Below are 20,409 nucleotides of genomic sequence, written 5' to 3'. Positions count from 1 at the left end.
TGCTGATGGTTTCCTTTGCTGTGCAGAAGCTTTTTATTGTGATATAGTCCTAGTAGTTTATTTTTGCTTTTGTTTCCCTTGCTTCAGCAGACATATTTAGAAAAATATTGCTACAGCTAATGTCAGAGAATTACTGCCCGTGCTCTCTTCTAGAGCTCTCAGGTTTCAGATCTCACATTTAGGTCCTTAATCCATTTTGAGTTTATTTTGTGTATATGTAAATTGGTCCAGTTTCATTCTTTCGCATGTAGCTGTCCAGTTTTCACAACACCATTTTTTGAAGAGACTGTCTTTTTCCAGTTACATCTTCTTGCCTCCTTTGTCAAAAATTAATTGACCATATAATCCTGAGTTTATTTCTGGGCTCTCCGTTGTGTTCTATTGATATGTGCGTCTGTTTTTGTGCCTGTACCATATTGTTTTGATTACTATAGCTTTGTAGTGTATCTTGAAATCTGGGCTTGTGATACTTGCAGTTTTGCTCTTCTTTTTCAAGATTGCTTTGGCTATTTGGTGTCTTTTGTGTTTCCATGCAATTTTTAGGATTGTTTGTTTTAGTTCTGAGAAGAATGCTGTTTATACTTTGCTAGGGATTGCATTAAATCTGTAGATTGTTCTGGGTAGTATGGACATTTTAACAGTATTTGTTTTTCCAGTCCATGAGCATGGAATATCTTTCCATTTGTTTGTGTTGTCTTCAATTTCTTTCATCAGTGTTTCATAGTTTTCAGAATACATGTCTTTCACCTACTTGGTTAAGTTTATTCTTAGGTATTTTATTGTTTTGGTGTAATTGTAAATAGGATTGTTTTCTTAATTTCTCTTCCTGCTACTTCATTATTAGTGTATAGAAATGCAACAAATTTCTGTATATTGATTTTGTATCCTGTGATCTTACTGAATTCATTTATCACTACTAATAGTGTTTTGGTGGAATGTTTAGGGTTTTCTGTAAATAGTATCATGTCATCTACAAATAAGGAAATTTTTACTCCTTTTTTTTTTTTTTTAAAACAATTTGGATGCCTTTTATTTCTTTTTGTTGTCTGATTGCTGTGGCTAGGACTTGTCCTACTATGAATAGAAGGGGTGAAAGTGGATATCCTTGTTTTGTTCCTCTTGTTCCTGATCTTAGGGGAAAAGCTCTGCACTGAGTATGATGTTCGTTGTGAGTTTTTCATATAAGGCCTCTATTATGTTGAGTTATGTTCCCTCTAAACCTATTTTGCTGAGCGTTTTTATAATAAATGGGTGTTGTACTTTGTCAAATGCTTTTTCTGCATCTGTTGAAGTGATCATGTAGTTTTTTTTTTTTTAAAGAAAAAATTTTTTTAATTTATTTATTTGTTAGAGAGAGAGAGAGAGCGAGCACAGGCAGACAGAGTGGTAGGCAGAGGCAGAGGGAGAAGCAGGCTCCCTGCCGAGCAAGGAGCCCGATGTGGGACTCGATCCCAGGACGCTGGGATCATGACCTGAGCCGAAGGCAGCCGCTTAACCAACTGAGCCACCCAGGCGTCCCGATCATGTAGTTTTTAATTCTTTCTCTTGTTGATGTGGTATATCATACTGATTGATTTGTGAATATTGAACCACTCTTGTATCCCAGAAATAAATCCCACTTGATTGTAGTGAATGATTATTGTAACATATCGATGCTTTTGGTTTGCTAATATTTTTTGAGGATTTTTATATACATGTTCATCAGAGACATTGGGCTGTAGTTCTCTTGCTCTTTCTCTCTCTCTCTCTCTCTTTTTTTTTTTTCTTGGTAGCGTATCTGGTTTTAGTATCATGGTAATGCTGGCCCCTTGAGTATTACTTCTGATTGTGACATGGCAAGCTTAAGACTGAGCTGGCATTTAGGAAAACTTTTTCCTTGAATAATCTTATTTGAGTTGCTTAAGCAATTTCTGTTCCTCTTTAAAGGAGGAATGAAGTCAAAATTCTATCCCCCCAAAATATGGTGATTAAGGGAGAGCACTCTGTGTACTTGCAGAAGTGGCTCTGCAAAGAACTACTTTGAACCTAATATACTTCAAAGACCTTACCTTTGCCCAGGTAAACATTACATATGAATCCAAGGTGATACTATTCAAATAATTATTACCAAGCAGGTTTACTCCAAGAAAGACTGACCTTACTTGCTGAAAATGTGGTTCAAGAATGCAGAGTCATATTTGATTTCTCATGGTGATCTGTTTACTTGCATCCAAGATTCAGGAATGAATAGATTAGTCCCACCACTGTGTATGGGCTTCAGTTGAGTTTAGCATTTCAACTCTCTGAAAGTGGTAACTGTATCATTAGGGTAAAGGAACCTCAAAAGGTAAAGATACTAAATAGACTATGTAAATAAAAATTTTAAAAGCTTACTTTTCTTTGAGCATATACAAAATATAAGTGATTTGGTATATCTTAGAATAAGAGCCACATTCTTTTGTAGCTTTGGTACCTTAGGGACACTATAGTGTGGGGAAAGAAAGTTCCTTAGCTTTGTCCAGAACTTGGTAGTAGATCTAATGCTCAGGTTTCTTGGATTTCAGGATTCTTTATGTAATTTTGGAACCACAGCCTAGTAGGATGATGGGTACTTGGTGTCTGCTTTCAGAATTTATCACGATAGTTCTTTGACAGTTAAGCTTGTAAGATCAAGAATAAATCAGAAATATTGCTCAACCATCAAAAAGAATAAAATCTTGCCATTTTCAATGACATTAATAAAACTAGAGGGTATTATGCTAAATGAAATAAGTCAGAGAAAGACAAATACCATATGATTTCACTCATATGTGGAATTTAAGAAACAAAACAGATGATCATAGGGGAAGGGAAGGAAAAATAAAGTAAGATGAAAACAGAGAGGGAGGCACACCAGAAAAGATGCTGAACTCTAGGAAACAAACTGAGGGTTGCTAGAGGGGAGGTGGGTTGGGGAATGGGGTAAGTGGGTGATGGGCGTTAAGGAGCACACCTGATATAATAATGAGCACTGGGTGTTATATGCAACTGATGAATCACTAAATTCTACTCCTGAAACTAATAATATAGTATATGTTAACTAAACTGAGTTTAAATAAAAAAAATTTTAAAAGATTAAATCAGAATAAATCAGAACATAGATATGCAAAGTTGCTTTAGTAAACAAACTGCTCTCAGGCCTACGAGATGTGATTGTAACCTGTTGGAATGTGAAAACCGTGTCTATCTGAACAGATCAGATTAACCCTAAGGAAGCATAGGAGGTGGAGAATCACTGAAGCAAAAGTTAGTAGTCAGTTGACCTCTGTGATGGTAGTTTCTCACAATGTAACAATAAGTGGCATTTTAATGGCCATCTAAGTCCCGTGTGCATCTTAGTTATCTTGAGATATCTCTGAGGACTGGTATGGAAATAGAATAGGGCAGTGGCCAACAATTACATGGAGGGGTGCTCAGCATCATCAGTCATCAGGGAAATGCAAATCAAAACTGCTATGAGTTATCACCTCACACCTCTTAGAAGGGCCGTTATCAAAAAGATGAATGACAAGTGTTGGTGAGAATGTAGAGAAAAGGAAATCCTTCTGCACTTTTGGTGGGAATATAGTGGTGCAGCCACCATAGAAAACAGTATGGAGATTCCTCAAAAATTAAAAATAGAAATACATTTGATCCAGCAATTTCATTTCTGGGTCTATATCCAAAGGAAACAAAAACAGGATGCTGAAGAGATATCTGTACCCCAGTATTCACTGAAGCATTATTTATAATAGGCAAGGCATGGAAACAACCTTAGTATCCACTGATAGATGAATGGGTAAAGAAAATGTCTCACACACACACACACACACACACACACACACACACGGAAATATTATTCAGCCCTAAAAAAGGAATCCTGCCATTTTTGACAATATGGATGGACCTTTAGAGCTTTATGTTAAATGAAATAAGTCAGTTCGAGAAAGACAAATACTGTATGCTCTCACTTATATGTGGAGTCTAAAAAAGTCAAACTCATAGAAACAGAGAACAGATTGATTGGTGGTTGCTGGAGGTGGGCGTGTGGGGAATGAGGGTAAAGGTGGTCCAAAGGTACAAACTTCCAGTAATAAGGTAAATAAATTCTGGGAATGTAATGTACAGCATGGGTGACTATAGTTAACAATACTGTATTGTATATTTGAAAGTTGCTAAGAAAGTAGATCTAAATGTTCTCATCACAAGAAAAAATTTGTAACTATGCTTGGTGATGAATGTTAACTAATTTTATTGTGGTAATCATTTTATAATATGTATATCAAATCCTTATGTTATACACCTTAAGTAATATAATATGTCAATTATATCTCAATAAAATTGGGGAAGAAAGAAATGGCATAAGTGAGTTTGGTGACTTGAATGTTGAATGGTGTAAGGTTGTCTCCCAGTTTGAATAAATTCTTGGTCTTAGGGTCTTGAGAGCGGAAGACCAGATTGAGATTCATCTGACTTTCTCTTTTTAGATGACACTTTTATAGTGGACCTAGCTTCGTTCATCTTATTTTGTCTTTACTGTACTCATCCACTTTTAAAAATGACTCAGAAAGTGTACAAATAAGTTATAAATAGTTTTGTATACATAGTTTTGTATAAATAGTTTTGAATAAATTTGTATAAATTTTGTATAAATAGTTTTGAATACAGATAGAGAAGATTCAGAATGCTTCTACCCCATAGGTATTTAAATGATGTAAAATAGTATGATGAAAGTTACCTGAAAAAAATTATTCCTGTGACTGTCCTTGGAAAGTATTAGGAGTAGTAGTCTAATGAGAAATGGAAGGGCAAGGTAAAGTGTGCAGTATAACAATTTTCAGACTTTTCCTCTTCAGTACTTCAGATTGTTCAGAATAAGCCAAAAGTTGACTGATTTGGGGGCATGTCCCTAAATTACTTAGTGCAAACAAAACATTTTTGTCTTTATTTTAGCTTAAAAAACATGGGGGGAAGTCATGGATAATTTGCATTCTTAACCATAATACTTGTGTGCAGGTATATGTACTCAGTGCATGGAAATATAGTGAATAAAAGTTCATTTTTGACTTTTTTACTTGGAAAAAGATTTCTGGTTTTGAGCGATGCCCTCATCTCTTTATATGTTGCTCATGTACTATCATTTCCAAAAATGGATCTTAATGGGTCACACTCCTAGAAACATGGGTTATAGGTTGTTTATGTGAGAATTAAATGAGATAATAGATGAAGATCACCTTACAACGCATAATATGCCACATTAAGATTGAGGGAGTTTTCTTTGTTTTGTCTTGTTTTTTTAAATCTTAGTGTTCTTTACAACTTAAGTTCTTTCAGAATTGGGTTTTATGCCCAAGTAAAAAATTAATAGGGGATAAAATGTTAGGATATAGGGCAGGAGGCTTCTTGGCTTAAACTGGACATGATTAGGGTCAGGTACAACAAAGTTAACTAACCATTGGTATAATTGATGCCCTTGCAGGAGGGAGCACTGGCAGTTGCTGGGTAATTTGAAGACTACCGTGGAGGGTTTGGTGTCAGCCAACAGTCCCAATGTCTGGTCCAAGTATGGTGGCCTGGAGCGGCTTTGCAGGGACATGCAAAGCATCCTCTATCATGGACTCATCCATGACCAGGTATGTGAACTTCTTTTCTGCCAGATTGACTGCACCATTTGTTGGAAAGAAAAAATTGCATTAAGGTGTTGGCAGGGAGAAGATGAAGGCTCCTAGTCTGAGAGTCCTTGAGGGTAGGACTGTAACATGATGATCATGAGGAGGACAATAAGGACAATAATGACGAATCACTAGGATTTTTCTCTTAGGAGCACCCTAGGAGAAGTATTTACAGAATATTGTCATTTTTAGAATATCCTTTGAGCATCATTTTTTAGGTAACTGGTTGATTCTTGGGAGTGGTAGTTTAAGTTACAGCTTAATTTTTTAAAATATAAACTTTATTAATGTTGAGTTTCTTTTCTGTAATATCCTCAAACACTCTAATAAACTTGGAGTATTGATGATGAGTGGAATGTAATAATACTTAATGGTTTTTGCTTCGTCTTTGGCAGTTACTCCATTTGCAGTGTTTTATTTTATTTATTTATTTTTAAGATTTTATTTATTTATTTGACAGAGAGAGAGAGAGAGATATCACAAGTAGGCGGAGAGGCAGGCAGAGAGATAGGAGGAAGCAGGCTCCCTGCTGAGCAGAGAGCCCGATGCGGGGCTCGATCCCAGGACCCTGGGATCATGACCTGAGCCGAAGGCAGAGGCTTTAACCCACTGAGCCACCCAGGCGCCCCCATTTGCAGTGTTTTAGATAAGGTTCAGATCTGGGTATAATTGTCAAGTAAGTCATTGGCTCTGGTATCCTACTTTAAAAAAAAATCAGACCTCACAAATATGTGCATAATCATGTGTTCCCAGACACTCATGCTCATCCCATGTCAGGGTCTAAGCACTCTTCCCTGGAACTCTCTCCCTTGAGCCACGCTTGTCTTTTTCTTTTTCTTCTTCTTTTCCTTTTTCTTTATCTCTCTTTTTTAAAAAATATTTTATTTATTTATTTGACAGAGAGATCACAAGTAGGCAGAGAGGCAGGCAGACAGAGAGGGGGAAGCAGGCTCCCTGCTGAGCAGAGAGCCCAATGCGGGGCTCAATCCCAGGACCCTGAGATCATGACCTGAGCCGAAGGCAGAGGCTCAACCCACTGAGCCACCCAGGTGCCCTGTCTTTTTCTTTTTTAATCAGAATTTATTCCCAACTAGACTAGCAGTCACACTGAAAAAGAGCTAATCAAATAGTTACGGAATTCATAATTGATAGGATTTAATATGCTACCCTCCCTTCTAAAAATATGTGTATATTCTGAACAGTATCTTTAAACTAATGTTCTTATTGGATATTTTCAGAACTCAGTGGAGAAGTTGGCTTGGGTTAGATTTTCTTTATTGAGAATAAGTTCTGAAAGTGAAGCTCTCTCAAAGGGTTTCTTTTTCTTCTTTTAAAGATTTTACTTATTTATTTGATAGAGAGAGACAGATCACAGGTGGGCAGAGAGGCGCGCAGAGAGAGAGGGGGAAGCAGGCTCCCCTCCAAGCAGAGAACCTGATGCGGGGCTTGATCCCAGGACCCTGAGATCATGACCTGAGCTGAAGGTAGAGGCTCAACCCACTGAGCCACCTGGGTGCCCTCCAAGAGTTTCTTTTTTTTTTTTTTTTAAGATTTTATTTATTTATTTGACAGAGATCACAAGTAGGCAGAGAGGCAGGCAGAGAGAGAGAGAGAGAGAGGAGGAAGCAGGCTCCCTGCTAAGCAGAGAGCCCGATGTGGGGCTCGATCCCAGGACTCTGGGATCATGACCTGAGCCGAAAGCAGAGGCTTTAACCCACTGAGCCACTCAGGCGCCCCCTTCCAAGAGTTTCTTAATGGTTACTGTTATTCAAACACCATTCTAGGAATTTGGAAGCAGCATTGTGTAGTAGAATGATAAAAGTCTTCGGAATCAGATAGAACCCAGATTGAAATCTAGACACAATGCTCAGGTCCTTGGGGAAAAAAATGAAATAGTAGTTACCGTTACAGATTTCTGAGTTGGACTGTTCATATTTTAATCCCAGCCTCAGCACTATGTGGTATGGATAAGTTACTGCTTTATGCCTCTGTTTACTCATTTGTAAAATGAGATAACACTGGTACCTACCTCATAGGGTTATTGTGAGAATTGAATGAGATGATATACATGAAAAGCTTTAAAAAACATAAGAAATTGACAGTTGATCTTAACTATTAGGTAATATTAATTTTTTGAGCCTTGTTTTTCTCATCTATAAAAATGAGGATAATATTATTTACATCATAATGTTTGATGGAAAGATTAAATAAACTAGCATAAAAATTTGCATAGTACAGTTCGTGGCACACAGGAAATAATAAATGTTTCTTTCATTTTTTAAGTTTCAAGTTACATGTAGTCTGATAGAAAAAAATAGTTATAGTTATGAAGATGGGAATTTATAGAACAAATTAGTTAACCCACTCCAGTCTGGTTTTTGGCCATACCACTGGTGATCTTGCTACTGAAATTTAGGTAAAATGATGTCCATGTTATCAGATCTGTGAACGTTTCTTCTCCTTTGAACCCTGTCTGATGTTCTTCACTGTTGACCATCATCACACCTTGACTTATACAGCATTATTATCTTCTAATGTCATAGAGTCTTCCTACCTCTGTGACCATTCCTTCTTAGTTTCTTTCCCTGGAATCTCTTCTTCTTGGATTTTAGCTTTTAACGAGATTCTTTCCTACGTCCTTATCTCGTCTTACTTTGTACATTTTCTGGAAACAGCCTCATCCACTAGCATTGTTTTAACTATCACCTGTGTACTAAAGACCCCCAGCTCAGACACCTCTGCTGAACTCCAGATCCATAAGACTAGCTGTCTGCTATACATTATCATCTAGCAGTCTGTCGTACAGGCCAAGCAGAACATAACCCAAAACAAACTTATTTTCCTCATGAGATTGCCCTTCCTCCTATTTTTAACACTGATTTGTGGCATTGCCAACCACTCAGTCTCCCAAGCCAGAACCTTGGGAATCATGCCACATGTTGTATAAAAACTCAATATAAGTTTCCCAGGCTGATGACCAAAATAACTACCAGATTAGTGTCGCTACCATTTAGTGGTTAAGCTCTTGCATCTTGATAGCAAAAAGGTTCTTTTCTTGGCTCTGTTACTAATTTTACATTGTCATCTAGAGTAATCACTTCCCCATATTACAAGACAGTTTCCCCATCTGTGCCAGAAAGAGAAAATGTCATAATGAAATAGTAAAGTAATGGGATTCCAAATGAAGGATGCTTGGTAAATGCAAAACAATATTAGCATATCTTGTTAGAATTATTAACGAATGATATTGGTGAAAGCATGTGGTTATCAGAATGAAAAATATTAAAGTATATGGTCATCTGCAAAAAAGCATTAGTGTTAGTAAGTGAAAACAGAGTAAACCAGGCAAAGCTGTCATGCACACACTTTTCAGCTGCAGACTGTAATGGAAAGAATCATAACCAGAAGATCCATACCAGTTTCACTGCTACTCTCTTCTGCCTTGTGAAGAGCTAACAATTAATGGCTGTGTCAGGGACTTATTTTTCCCTCTCATTTCCTCCCGAAAGATTAAGGCTTTCAAGGGCTTCTGGCTGCTGCGTCATCAGGAAGCTATTCTGGGTGTTGTGCCCTTGGAGGGGGGAAGGGATACAGTGATTCATGCTGGTCATATCTATTCTGTGCTTTCATAAGGATGTGTTATGGAATGTGAACTCTATTTTTTAAATCACTCAGGGCCTTATGAAAGCTATAACATCATGATCATATTTTTAGAGGGATCTCATTTTTCCTGACAGCCTGCATCTGGGCTACCTTTTAGTTTTCCCGTAAGGCAAGGCATATTTGATCTTTTCCTTTCTACTGCTTAGAAATGTGGAGACATTCAGTCCCTAAGATTCCTCAGCTAAATAGGAGAAATAAAAATATCCCCCTCTTTTCCACCACCAAGAAGAAGCCTCTTCTTGGCAATATAGGTGGTCTAATTTTAAAAATAACAATAACAACACAAAGACTTCTGTGGTTTTTTTTCCCTGAATATATTAGTTACATATTTTTATTTGTTGAAAATTTGGAAAATAGCAAAAAAGAATTTGAAGAAAGTAAAGATCACCTTCAAGTCAATACCAAGTATTATTGCTTCTTAACATTTTGGTAGATCTTATTTTTTTTCCTATACATTTATGTGCTTTTTAAAATATTAAGATTATACTATACATATCATTCTGTAACTTGCTTTAAAATATTTAATTTTTTAAATATACATTTATATGGTTTTTAAAAAGCATATAACTATAGTCAGTGAAATATCTTGTTTCCTTCCAGTCCTGTAGGTAACTACTGTTTACCAGTTTCTTTCCAGAGAATTTTTATGTTTATAAAAGACTTTATGAATAATTTTCTTTGCTACACTTCCTGATTTTTTCACACAAATAAAAGCATGCTATAATTACTATTCTGCACCTTGGGTTTTTCTCTTGATATATCTTGTGATTCATTCCAAATCATTATATAAAGCATTTTTTTCTTTTTTACATGTATCATTTTATAATATTCCATTGTATGTACCATAATTTATGTACCCAGTTCCCTGGTAATGGACTTTTTGATTACTTCCAGTCATTTATAGTTAGTAAGAGCTATAGTGAATAAACTTTGTGTATAGATCATTTTGCCCTTTACCATAGGATATTCCTAGAAGTAGAATTTTTAGGCTAAAGGTTATGTGCATTTCAATTCTGATAGATACTGCTAAATTGCCCTTCAGGAAGTTATACCTATTTACATCCTCACCAACAAGGTATAAGAGTATTTGCTTCGCCAGTTTAGAGTGTTATTAAACTGTAAACTATCCCCAATATGATAGGTAAAATGTTACATTTCTCTCCTTATGGAAGATGTTTATGAGAGCCTTATTTTTCTGTGAACTTTTTCCAATTTTCCCCCCTTTTCCTTAGATTGTTAGTCTTTTCCTACGGATTTGTATGAGTTCTTTATTAATGGTATTACTCCTTTGTCTGTAATGTGAATTGCAAATATTTTTTCCTGGTTTGTCTTTTGCCATTTCAAATGGTGGCTTTTATATGCAGAAATATCTGATGGGGGGAGCAGAGGGAGAGGGAGAGAGAATCTTTTATTTATTTATTTGTTTGTTTGTTTTTTTAGAGAGCACACACATGCACTCATGGTGGGGAGGTGCAGAGGGAGAGAGAGAATCTCAAGCAGACTCCCCACTCACTGATCATGAAGACCCACACGGGGATTGATCTCACAATCCGGAGATCATGACCTGAGCCATAATCAAGAATTGGACATTTAGGGACACCTGGGTGGCTCAGTCAGTTAAACGGCTGCCTTCAGCTCAGGCCATGATCCCAGAGTCCTGGGATTGAGTCCCACAGTGGGCTGCTTGCTACATGCGTGGAGTCTGCTTCTCCCTCTGCCTGCAGCTCCCCCTGCTTGTGCTCTCTCTCTCTCTCTCTCTCTGTCTGTCTCTCTCTCTCTGACAAACAAATAAATAAAATCTTTAAAAAAAAAAAAAAAAGAGGGGCGCCTGGGTGGCTCAGTGGGTTAAAGCCTCTGCCTTTGGCTCAGGTCATGATCTCGGGGTCCTGGGATCGAGCCCCACATCGGGCTCTCTGCTCGGCGGGGAGCCTGCTTCCCTTCCTCTCTCTCTCTGCCTGCCTCTTCTGCCTGCTTGTGATCTCTGTCAAATAAATAAAATCTTTAAAAAAAAAAAGAGTTGGACGCTTAACTGAGCCACCCAGGCACCTCTCTGATTTTTAGTAACTCAAATTGATCATTTCTCTCAGGGCTTCTGGGCTCTGTATGATGCTCTGAAAGGGCTTCCCCACTGTACGATTATTAAAAACATTTCTCCATGGGGTGCCTGGGTGCCTCAGTGGGTTAAGCCGCTGCCTTCGGCTCAGGTCATGATCTCAGGGTCCTGGGATCGAGTCCCGCTCAGCAGGGAGCCTGCTTCCCTCTCTCTCTCTCTCTCTCTCTGCCTGCCTCTGTCTACTGTGATCTCTCTCTGTCAAATAAATAAATAAATAAATCTTTAAAAAAAAAATTTTCTCCATGGTTTCTTCTATTAATGACCTAATTTTTTACATTTAAACCATTTCATCTGTAATTTATTTTGAATATACTTAATTCCCTTGACACACAGATCTATTTCTGGTTTTTTATTATGGTCTCTTGTTCTCTATTTTGTGTCATCACCACTCAGTTTTAATTATTGTAGCTTTTCATTATGGTAGGAATAGCCCCTCACTTGTACAAAGACATATGTTGTTGATTTTTTCCCCCGACATTCAAACATTTGTCATTCTATTTACCCCTTAACTGCTTCATCATTTTTGGATAAGGACAGGAAAACCTTATACAATGTGATCTGAATCATTTTCTGATTAAGTGAGGGCAGTTAAGGAGTCATTCACACATTGTATTTTATTTTAAAACATCTAAAATTACATTTATTCAACAGTCTTTAGATAATAGAGCCAAAACCTTTTCTGGGAGTATGGATCCACTGATGGAGTTTCATATCATTTTTCTTGCATACCTTGTACTCATAATATGTGATACAGGACTTCCGATTTTAATTTCTTTATGCTAGACAGGCAATTTAAAGATCCTATAATGTGAGTATAAAACCAACATTTTTAGGTTTTTTTCCTTCTAACTTTGAAAGTCATTTTGCCTCTACATAATTTGACGTCAAGTTTTTATAGAAGTTTTTGTGTAGGCATAAATTTTCAGCTCCTTTGGGTAAATACCAAGGAATGTAATTGCTGGATCCTATGGTAGGAGTATGTTTAGTTTAATTTAGTTTTTTTTTTCAAAGTTGGCAAGTGTAGTTATTTTTTTCCTTTTTTTATTAACATATAATGTATTATTTGTTTCATGGATACATGTCTGTGATTCATCAGTCTTACACAATTCACAGTACTTACCATAGCAAGAGTATGTTTAGTTTTGGAAGAAACTGCCAAACTGTCTTCCAAAGTAGCTGAACTGGGTCGCCTGGGTGGCTCAGTAGATTAAGCCTCTGCCTTCAGCCCAGGTCATGATCTCAGAGTCCTGAGAGAGAGCCTGGCATCGGGCTCTCTGCTCGGTGGGGAGCCTGCTTCCCCCTCTCTCTCTGCCTGCTGTTCTCCTACTTGTGATCTCTCTCCCTCTGTCAAATAAAAAAATTAAATATGAAAAAAAAAAGTCCAAAGTAGCTGTACCATTTTGCACTGTCACCAGCAATGAATGAGAGTTCCTTTGCTTCACATCCTCACCAGCAATTAGTGTTGGCATTGTTTTGGATTTTGGCCATTCTAATATAAGTATATAGTGGTAGTGTGTTGTTTTAATTTGCATCTCCCTGATGATATATGATGTGGCACGTCTTTTCATGTGCTTATTTATATATCTGTATATCTTCTTTGTCAAGGTGTCTGTTAAGGTCTTTGGCCCATTTTTAAAGTCATATTGTTTGTTTTCTTATTGTTGTGTTTTAAGAGTTCCTCTGATGTTTTGAATAACATCCCTTTATCAAATGCGGCTTTGCAAAAATTTTCTCCCAGTTTGTGGTTTCTCTTTTCCTTCTCTTGACATTGTTGGTCGCAGAGCAGAAGTGTTTAATTTTAGGGAAATCTGCCTTATCAGTTCTTTGTTTCATGGGTTATCATTTTGGTCTTGTATCAAAAAAGTCATTACCATATCCAAGGTCATCTAGATTTCTAGCTATGTTATTTTCTAGGAGATTTATAGTTTTCATTTTACATTTAGATCTATGACTCCTTTTGACTTAATTTTTGTGACAGGTGTAAGGTCTGCGTCTAGATTCATTTTTTTGTATGTGGATGTCCAATGCTTCAGCACCATGTTGAAAATACTATCATTGATCCATTGTATTGCCTTTGCTCTCTTGTCAAAGATTAGTTTATTTTATTTGTGTGTCTGTTTCTGAGCTCTCTATTCTGTTTCACTGATCTGTTTGTCTGTTTTTTTCCCAATACTACATTGCCTTGATTACTGTGCCTTTATATAAGTCTTCAAGTCAGATAGTGTCAGTCCTTTTTGAAGAAAAACTTTGCTCTTGTCTTTCAAGATTGTTTTAGCTATTCTGGGTTTTTTGCTTTTCCATATAAACTTTACAATGAGTTTGTTGATATCCAAAAAATAACTTGCTAGGATTTTTATTGGATTGGATTGAATCTATAGATCAAGTTGGGAAGAACTGACATTTGACAATATTGAGTCTTCCTATCCATGAACATAGATTATCTCTGTATTTATTTAGTTTTTTGCTATCTTTTATCAGTGTTTTATAGTTTTCCTCATACAGATCTTATACATGTTTTGTTAGATTTATATCTAAGTATCTCATTTTTGGGAGTGCTAGAGTAAATGGTAATGTGTTCTTATTTTCAAATTCTACTTGCTCATTGCTGATATATAGGAAGGTGGTTGGTTTTCATATTAACCTTGCATCCTATGATCTGGCTGTATTTACTTACTAGTTCCAGGAACTTTGGGGTTGATTATTTAAAATTTTCTACTTAGATAATCATGTCATCTATGAACAAAAGCAGTTTTATTTCTTCCTTCCCAATCTGTTTGTCTTTTATGTCCTTTTTTCCCCCTTAATGCATTAGTTAGGACTTCCATTAAGATGTTAAAAAGTAGTGGAGGGGCACCTGGGTGGCTCAGTGGGTTAAAGCCTCTGCCTTCCGCTCAGGTCATGATCCCAGGGTTCTGGGATTGAGCCCTGCATTGGGCTCCCTGCTCAGCGGGGAGCCTGCTTCCCTCTCTCTCTGCCTGCCTCTCTGCCTACTTGTGATCTCTGTCTGTCAAATAAATAAATAAAATCTTTAACAACAAAAAAAAGATGTTAAAAAGTAGTGGAAAGAGAATACACCTTTGCTTTGTTCCTGATCTTAGTGGAAAAGCTTTGAGCTTCTCACCATTAAGTATAATGATAGCTGTAGGTTTTTGTAGGTTCTTTATCAATTTGAAAAAGTTCCCCTCTATTTCTAATTTACTGAGAGTTTTTATTATGAGTGGGTGTTGGGTTTTGTCACATGCTTTTTCTGCATTTACTGATATGATCATGTGGTGTTTTTTTTTTCTTATTTAGCTGTTGATACAATGAATTCCATCACATTCCATTGATGTGATTTGATGTGTTGATTTTAGAATGTTGAACCAGCCTTGCATACTTGGTGTAAATCCTGGTTGGTCATGGTGTATAATTCTTTCTATACAATGTTGGATTTGATTTGCTAATTTTTTTTGAGAATTTTGTTTGAGAATTTATGTTCATGAGAGATAGTGATCCATAATTTTCTTGTGTTTTTTTCCCTGGTCTTGGTGTTAAGATAATCCTGGCCTCATAGAATGATTTGGAAAAGTATTTTCCTCTGCTTGTATTTTCTTCAAAGGACTATAGGGAATTGGCATGATTAAATGTTTAGTAGAATTCACCAGTGAACCTATCTAGGCCTGGTGCTTTTGGTTTTAGAAAGTTATTAATTGTTGATTCCATTTTTCTTAGGAGATATAGGCCTACTTAGGTTATCTATTTCTTCCTGGTAAGATTTGGCAGATTGTATCTTTCGAGGAATTGATCTGTTTCACCTAGGTTGTCACACTAGTGACCATAGAGTTGTTGATAGTATTCCTTGGTAACATCCATAATATCTATAGTGATGTCCCCAGTTTTATTTCTGAGTTAGCCTAGAATTTTATCTAAAGAAAGGAAACCAAGTTTAGATCCTATTCACATAGATGTAACTAACCAGAGGACATGCTGGAGTTGATATTCCACTGCTGCCCATCCCTGGCCACTCAGTGTTCACTAAGCCACAGAACAGAGATCAGAACACTGCCACACTGCTGCCAAGATCTTAAAGGTCTCCATGACTCCAGTTGGCAAAAGAGCCTGTACAGTTGACACTTCTTACTATCACTTCTGCCTTACCAGTCTAGGTGAGAACCCACCCATTTGAGATGACATTTCAGTTGCTTTTTGGGTCATATATTAAGTTCCAACTTAAGGACTCTTTCTAGGCTGTTTATTTTGTAATGTTGGTTAGTCTGTCTCTTAATGCTTGTGCTAGGTTTGTACTTCTCAATTATTTAGATTTCAGCTTTAATCTGTGCCCAGTAATCTTAGAAAGGATTCTCAAAAAATAAGAATTAGATTTTCCTAGTATAAACTGCCTTCTCCAGTTCAGGCCTTCTCCAGTATGAGGCTATTTTATCTAGCATTGATCATTTCTTTGACTCTAAATACAGTCCTTTCCTGACCTGGATAGCATGGGAAAAGCAGGTCTTTCCTTACTTGGTTTTCAGTAAGAACTGAAGACATACGTCTCTGATTTTTAACAAATAACTTAAACTCTTCACTAGTTTTAAGATTTACCTTATAGGGCTGAATGGTGGAGAGATAAGGGAGAAATCAGATTATTTTCATTGTGTGACCTTCTATGTTATATGCATGCATTACCTGATCGAAAGAACAATTAAAATGATTTTGGGGGCACTTGGGTGACTCAATTGTTAAGCGTCTGCCTTTGGCTCATGTCATGATCCCAGAGTCCTCGGATCGAGCCCCACATTGGGCTCCCTGTTCCATGGGAAGCCAGTTTCTCCCTCTCCTACTTCCCTTGTTTGTGTTCCCTCTCTCACTGTGTCTCTGTCAAATAAATAAATAAAATCTTTTAAAAAATGGTTTTAACATTATCCTTAAAAAGGGTGAACATGTGTATATCTCCTGATTGCTGCTAAGAACCTTTGTTGAGATAGGGAAGATTAGGCTTTTTTCCCCTTCTGTCTTTGAATGTCAACACCAGAACTAGATTTGGTCTAAAGTGCTAGTGATTTCTTCACCTTGTATGTTCCCACAGCAGGTTTGTTGCCGCCAGACTGATTACTGGCAGTTTGTGAAGGACATCCGCTGGCTCAGTCCCCACTCAGCCCTTCATGTGGAGAAGGTAAGAAAGGAAAAGTAACCACAAGGCTTCGTTATTTGATGTTCTGTCTGAAGAGTCTCCTGGGCTAGAAAGATGGTGTGTGTCAAGGTTCCCATTAACTGAGGAAGTTATTCCTGTAGGACTAATTTGGAAGGGAGGATTATTTGCCTTAAAAGATAAACCCCGTTAGACCCATTGCCCCAGACCACTTTCTCTCCTCTGGGGAAGGGGTGAAAAAGCTTTGTTATTTTTAAAAGATCTGCGTATTAGATTCAGAATGAAGCTGTTCAAAATCCTAGGAAAATGTCAAGAGGTTCCCTGAAATGGCTGGAGAAGTGGGACTGAGATTTCCGATCAGGGTAACAGTTCGTGGAGGTTAGTGACTTGGCCGGCTAGTTCCAGAGCAATCACTGCCTAATGTATGTATGTATATATTTATTTAACTCTAAATGATGGAAGATTTTAAATATATACCAAATTAAGAGAACCCTAAAATATCTATCTGTTATACTTATCAATATCTAGCCAGTTTTGTTTCGTGAATATCCCACCCACTGCCAGGTTCATAGCTGAGATGATGTCAGGAAGAGTAATTTGTTTTTAAAAGATCAGGGAACCAAATCACAAGGTGTCAGACTGGCCTCTTTTTGTGAGAAAAATCCAGAACCCAGTCGTTTTCTTACGTAGACTCTCTTTGTCCTTTTACATAATTTTTCTTACCACCCCTCCCCTTCACCTCCAGCTAACTTCCTTTTCTAAAATATATTGCTGTGGTTGTTTCTTCTTAGAAGCTGCCTGTGAGACCTTGCTTTTAGAAACAGCCAAGTAGAAGGAGCTTCCAAATAGAGAATGGTATGACTAGAGCCAAACGAGATGCTCAGATGGCTTCTCTTTGGTGGTGAATCTTAGGTGACAACTTCCCAGATCCTTTCCCCCCAGGTTTTTGTTTCATTATTTTCCATAGACCACCTGAAACGGAGGACTCTGTGAGAGCAGCCAAGAGGTCAAGTTTATCCTTCCTCTGAGTACCGCAGGCTAGGTGTCTCTTCAGATCTAGAACATAAAGGGACAGATGTAGCAGCTTTGTCCTCTCCTAGAGCTGCATATCAGGTCACAACTGCTTCACTCTTCTCCAGTGGTCTAGTCCAACAGCGGGGCAGCTAATCCCTTCCTCCCCTGTCCTCCCTCTGTAACTTTTAGATGCTCCCTGGAGGCAGAGTCTCTCTGATCGCTGCCTCTTCCCTGTCTCCATTTAGTTCTCGGGTCCTTAGGCCTTAGTCTTGCCATCTTTACCAGGATGCGTGTTTTGACCCATGCCTCCTTGCCTTCCAGTTCATCAGCCTGCACGAGAATGGCGAGAGCGGTGCGGATGGTGAGAGCGGGGACAGTGACAGTGGGCGCGCCGTGGCCGAGCTGTGGCTGCAGCACAGTTTGCAGCGGCACTGTCTATCTGCTCAGCTCCGGCCTCTGCTGGGGGATAGGCAGTACATCAGAAAATTCTACACTGGTACGTGGAGGCCCCTCACCCAGGATCCTTGCACACTCTTCTCCATCTCTTCCACTTTACTCTTCCTCGAGAGGCTGACTCTCCCCCCAGGGCCCAATACTTTCACTTGGTGGAACAGAGATTCTAATCAGAAGCATGCATCTGGTCTCCTCCTTCTTGTGCAGAACACAGTCCAGCTGGATGCCAAGGTCTTCCCCGACTCCCACAGGTGCAAACCGATAAGAACCATCACCATTTACTGCGAGTTTCCTAGGTGCCAGTCACTGTAATGTTCTGTTTATACATGCACTCTTCCCAACAGCGCTGAGAGCTGGGTATTAGTACCCCTGTTTTCCAATCAGGGAAGCAGAGCCTGCGGAGGCCAAGTCACCTACAGCCAGGATTCAAATCTGGGACTTTGTGACTTTGAAGCCTCTGGGCATGGCCTCTCCTATACTGTGTGTGTATCACTTAGCCTCTCCTGTACTTATGTATCCCTGATTCCTCTTCTCCCTGCAGTGGCATGATTCTCCTTAAGTCATTTTCACCTGTTGTGTCTTTCCTTCCCTGAGCCTCTCCCAGGCTACAGGGAAGCTAAAGATCTCCCTGTTGGGCTCCATCGCAACGGTAGCATTTCTCTCCCCAGACACTGCTTTCCTGCTAAGCAATGCCCACGTCACCGCCATGCTCCAATGCCTGGAAGCCGTGGAACAGAACAACCCCCGCCTCCTGGCTCAGCTTGATGCATCTATGGTAAGGGGGCAAGGAGTGATCTCTGTCTGTGCTGGGTCCCTGGGCCTCCCCATGATAGAACCTTCTGTAGCAAACTCTTTCTTTGCTTAGGCAGTTGTGAACTGAAAGGCTTTCGTTTAAAAAAAAAAAATATGTGGAGAAGAAGGGGAGGTACCATTAAGTATCTACTGAAGTAAAAAGTCTAAGCATAAAGTCTGTTTAAGGAGGGAGATGTCTATTTTTTTTAAATCCTTTTTAAAAATCCGTAACATGAGTAAGCACTTTTGTAAGGGCAGGCTTGACAAGCTAGGGGAAGAGGATGATTTTGAATGAGAGGTAAGATTGAATCCAGAGTAGGATTGTAGAGTGTCCTACCTGGTAGGACCTAGTGTGACACAGGACCATTTTCATCCTTGAAGTATAAAGAAAGTTTTGTTGCTTGATACTACTTATTGTTAACTGTCCAGTTCACTCACCCCATCACTAATATCAGTGCCTCAGCTAGAGTGGAATCACAGTCCTGACTCCTTTTCAGGAGGGAGCCCCTCTCTCTCGTGGTTTTTAAATTTTAATTCTTAGTTGCCACCTATTAAGTGCTTTCTGTGTGCCTGGAACACATGTGTCATCCATTGAATTCTCACGACTCTATAAGGGAGACATTAATCTTATTTTATAAAGGAAGCCAGCTGAGGGACAGAACAGGTAAGTCACTTGTTCCAAGTTGGTAAGCAGTAGGGTCTGGACATGAACACTAATCTGATTTCTGACTCTATGTGCATAGTCTGAAAAATTTTGTTGTATTGCTTCCATGACAAATCACTCCTGGTGTCCCGCCTGGGGTTCCAGTTTCAGAAGCTGTGCTGTATCACAGGACTTCAAGGTTTCAAAGTTGTGTGCTCGAATAGAGCAGTAGAGCTGTATGTCCAACCTGCGGGCTCTGGCTGTAGTTCCAAGCCTGCTGCCAAAAGTCAGCTTCTACCAGCATTTCTGTGGGGCCGAATGTTCCTCCTCACAGGGCCTCTGTCCTCAGCTTGGACACGTTTGTTTTGTAGTTTGCCCGGAAGCATGAGAGCCCGCTGCTGGTAACCAAGAGCCAGAGCCTGACAGCTCTGCCTGGATCCACATGCACGACTTCAACCAGCTACGCTCAGCATCCCTACTTTGGGTCCTTCTCTAGCCTCCACCAGTCCGCACCCAACCATGGCTCAGGTATGGGGGCAGGAAGGGGTAGTCAGGACATGCATGCCCAGCCCTGGAAAGGAGGGAACTATGTGGGTGCACAAAGGTCTAGATAGAGCTGTGGGTTGGTGCAGTTTGGTCACATTCCATGTCTTGATAGTAGATATCTTAAGAAGTTGTATAGTAACTAGCTTAAGGTAATTCAGCAGAATCATGAAAGTAGTAGAGGAAAGAGAGATGTTTTTAGATTCCCCTGGATTTCTAATCCCCATTGCCAAGAAGGTATTTCAGTAATAATAGCTAACACTTACTGAGGGCTTGCCCCATGCCGGGCTCTGTTATAATCAATTTATACGTATTACTTCATCTGATCCTGAGAACAGTCCTGTGCCGTGGGTGTTGTTGTCATTGCTCATTTTATAGGTGGGAAATGTAC

The 20,409-nt window shown here is 38.8% G+C and overlaps 1 protein-coding gene across 3 annotated transcripts in view; it reads left to right on the top strand.

Moving 5' to 3' along the window:
• Positions 1-20,409, top strand: part of RUBCN (rubicon autophagy regulator) — a gene marked incomplete at its 5' end in the record, with an annotated part of 55,248 nt that overhangs the window by 10,939 nt on the left and 23,900 nt on the right. For all 3 annotated transcript variants that reach the window (XM_080820573.1, XM_080820572.1, XM_080820571.1), the window contains 5 exons: positions 5,477-5,630; positions 16,511-16,597; positions 17,909-18,083; positions 18,709-18,815; positions 19,847-20,003. In XM_080820573.1, coding sequence (XP_080676699.1) covers positions 5,477-5,630; positions 16,511-16,597; positions 17,909-18,083; positions 18,709-18,815; positions 19,847-20,003 — 680 coding nt within the window. The remainder of the gene's footprint in view (positions 1-5,476; positions 5,631-16,510; positions 16,598-17,908; positions 18,084-18,708; positions 18,816-19,846; positions 20,004-20,409) is intronic.

The sequence above is a fragment of the Martes martes genome (assembly GCF_963455335.1).
Source record: "Martes martes genome assembly, chromosome: 1".
Classification (NCBI taxonomy): domain Eukaryota; kingdom Metazoa; phylum Chordata; class Mammalia; order Carnivora; family Mustelidae; genus Martes; species Martes martes.
This window is presented reverse-complemented; position numbering and strand designations above follow the sequence as displayed.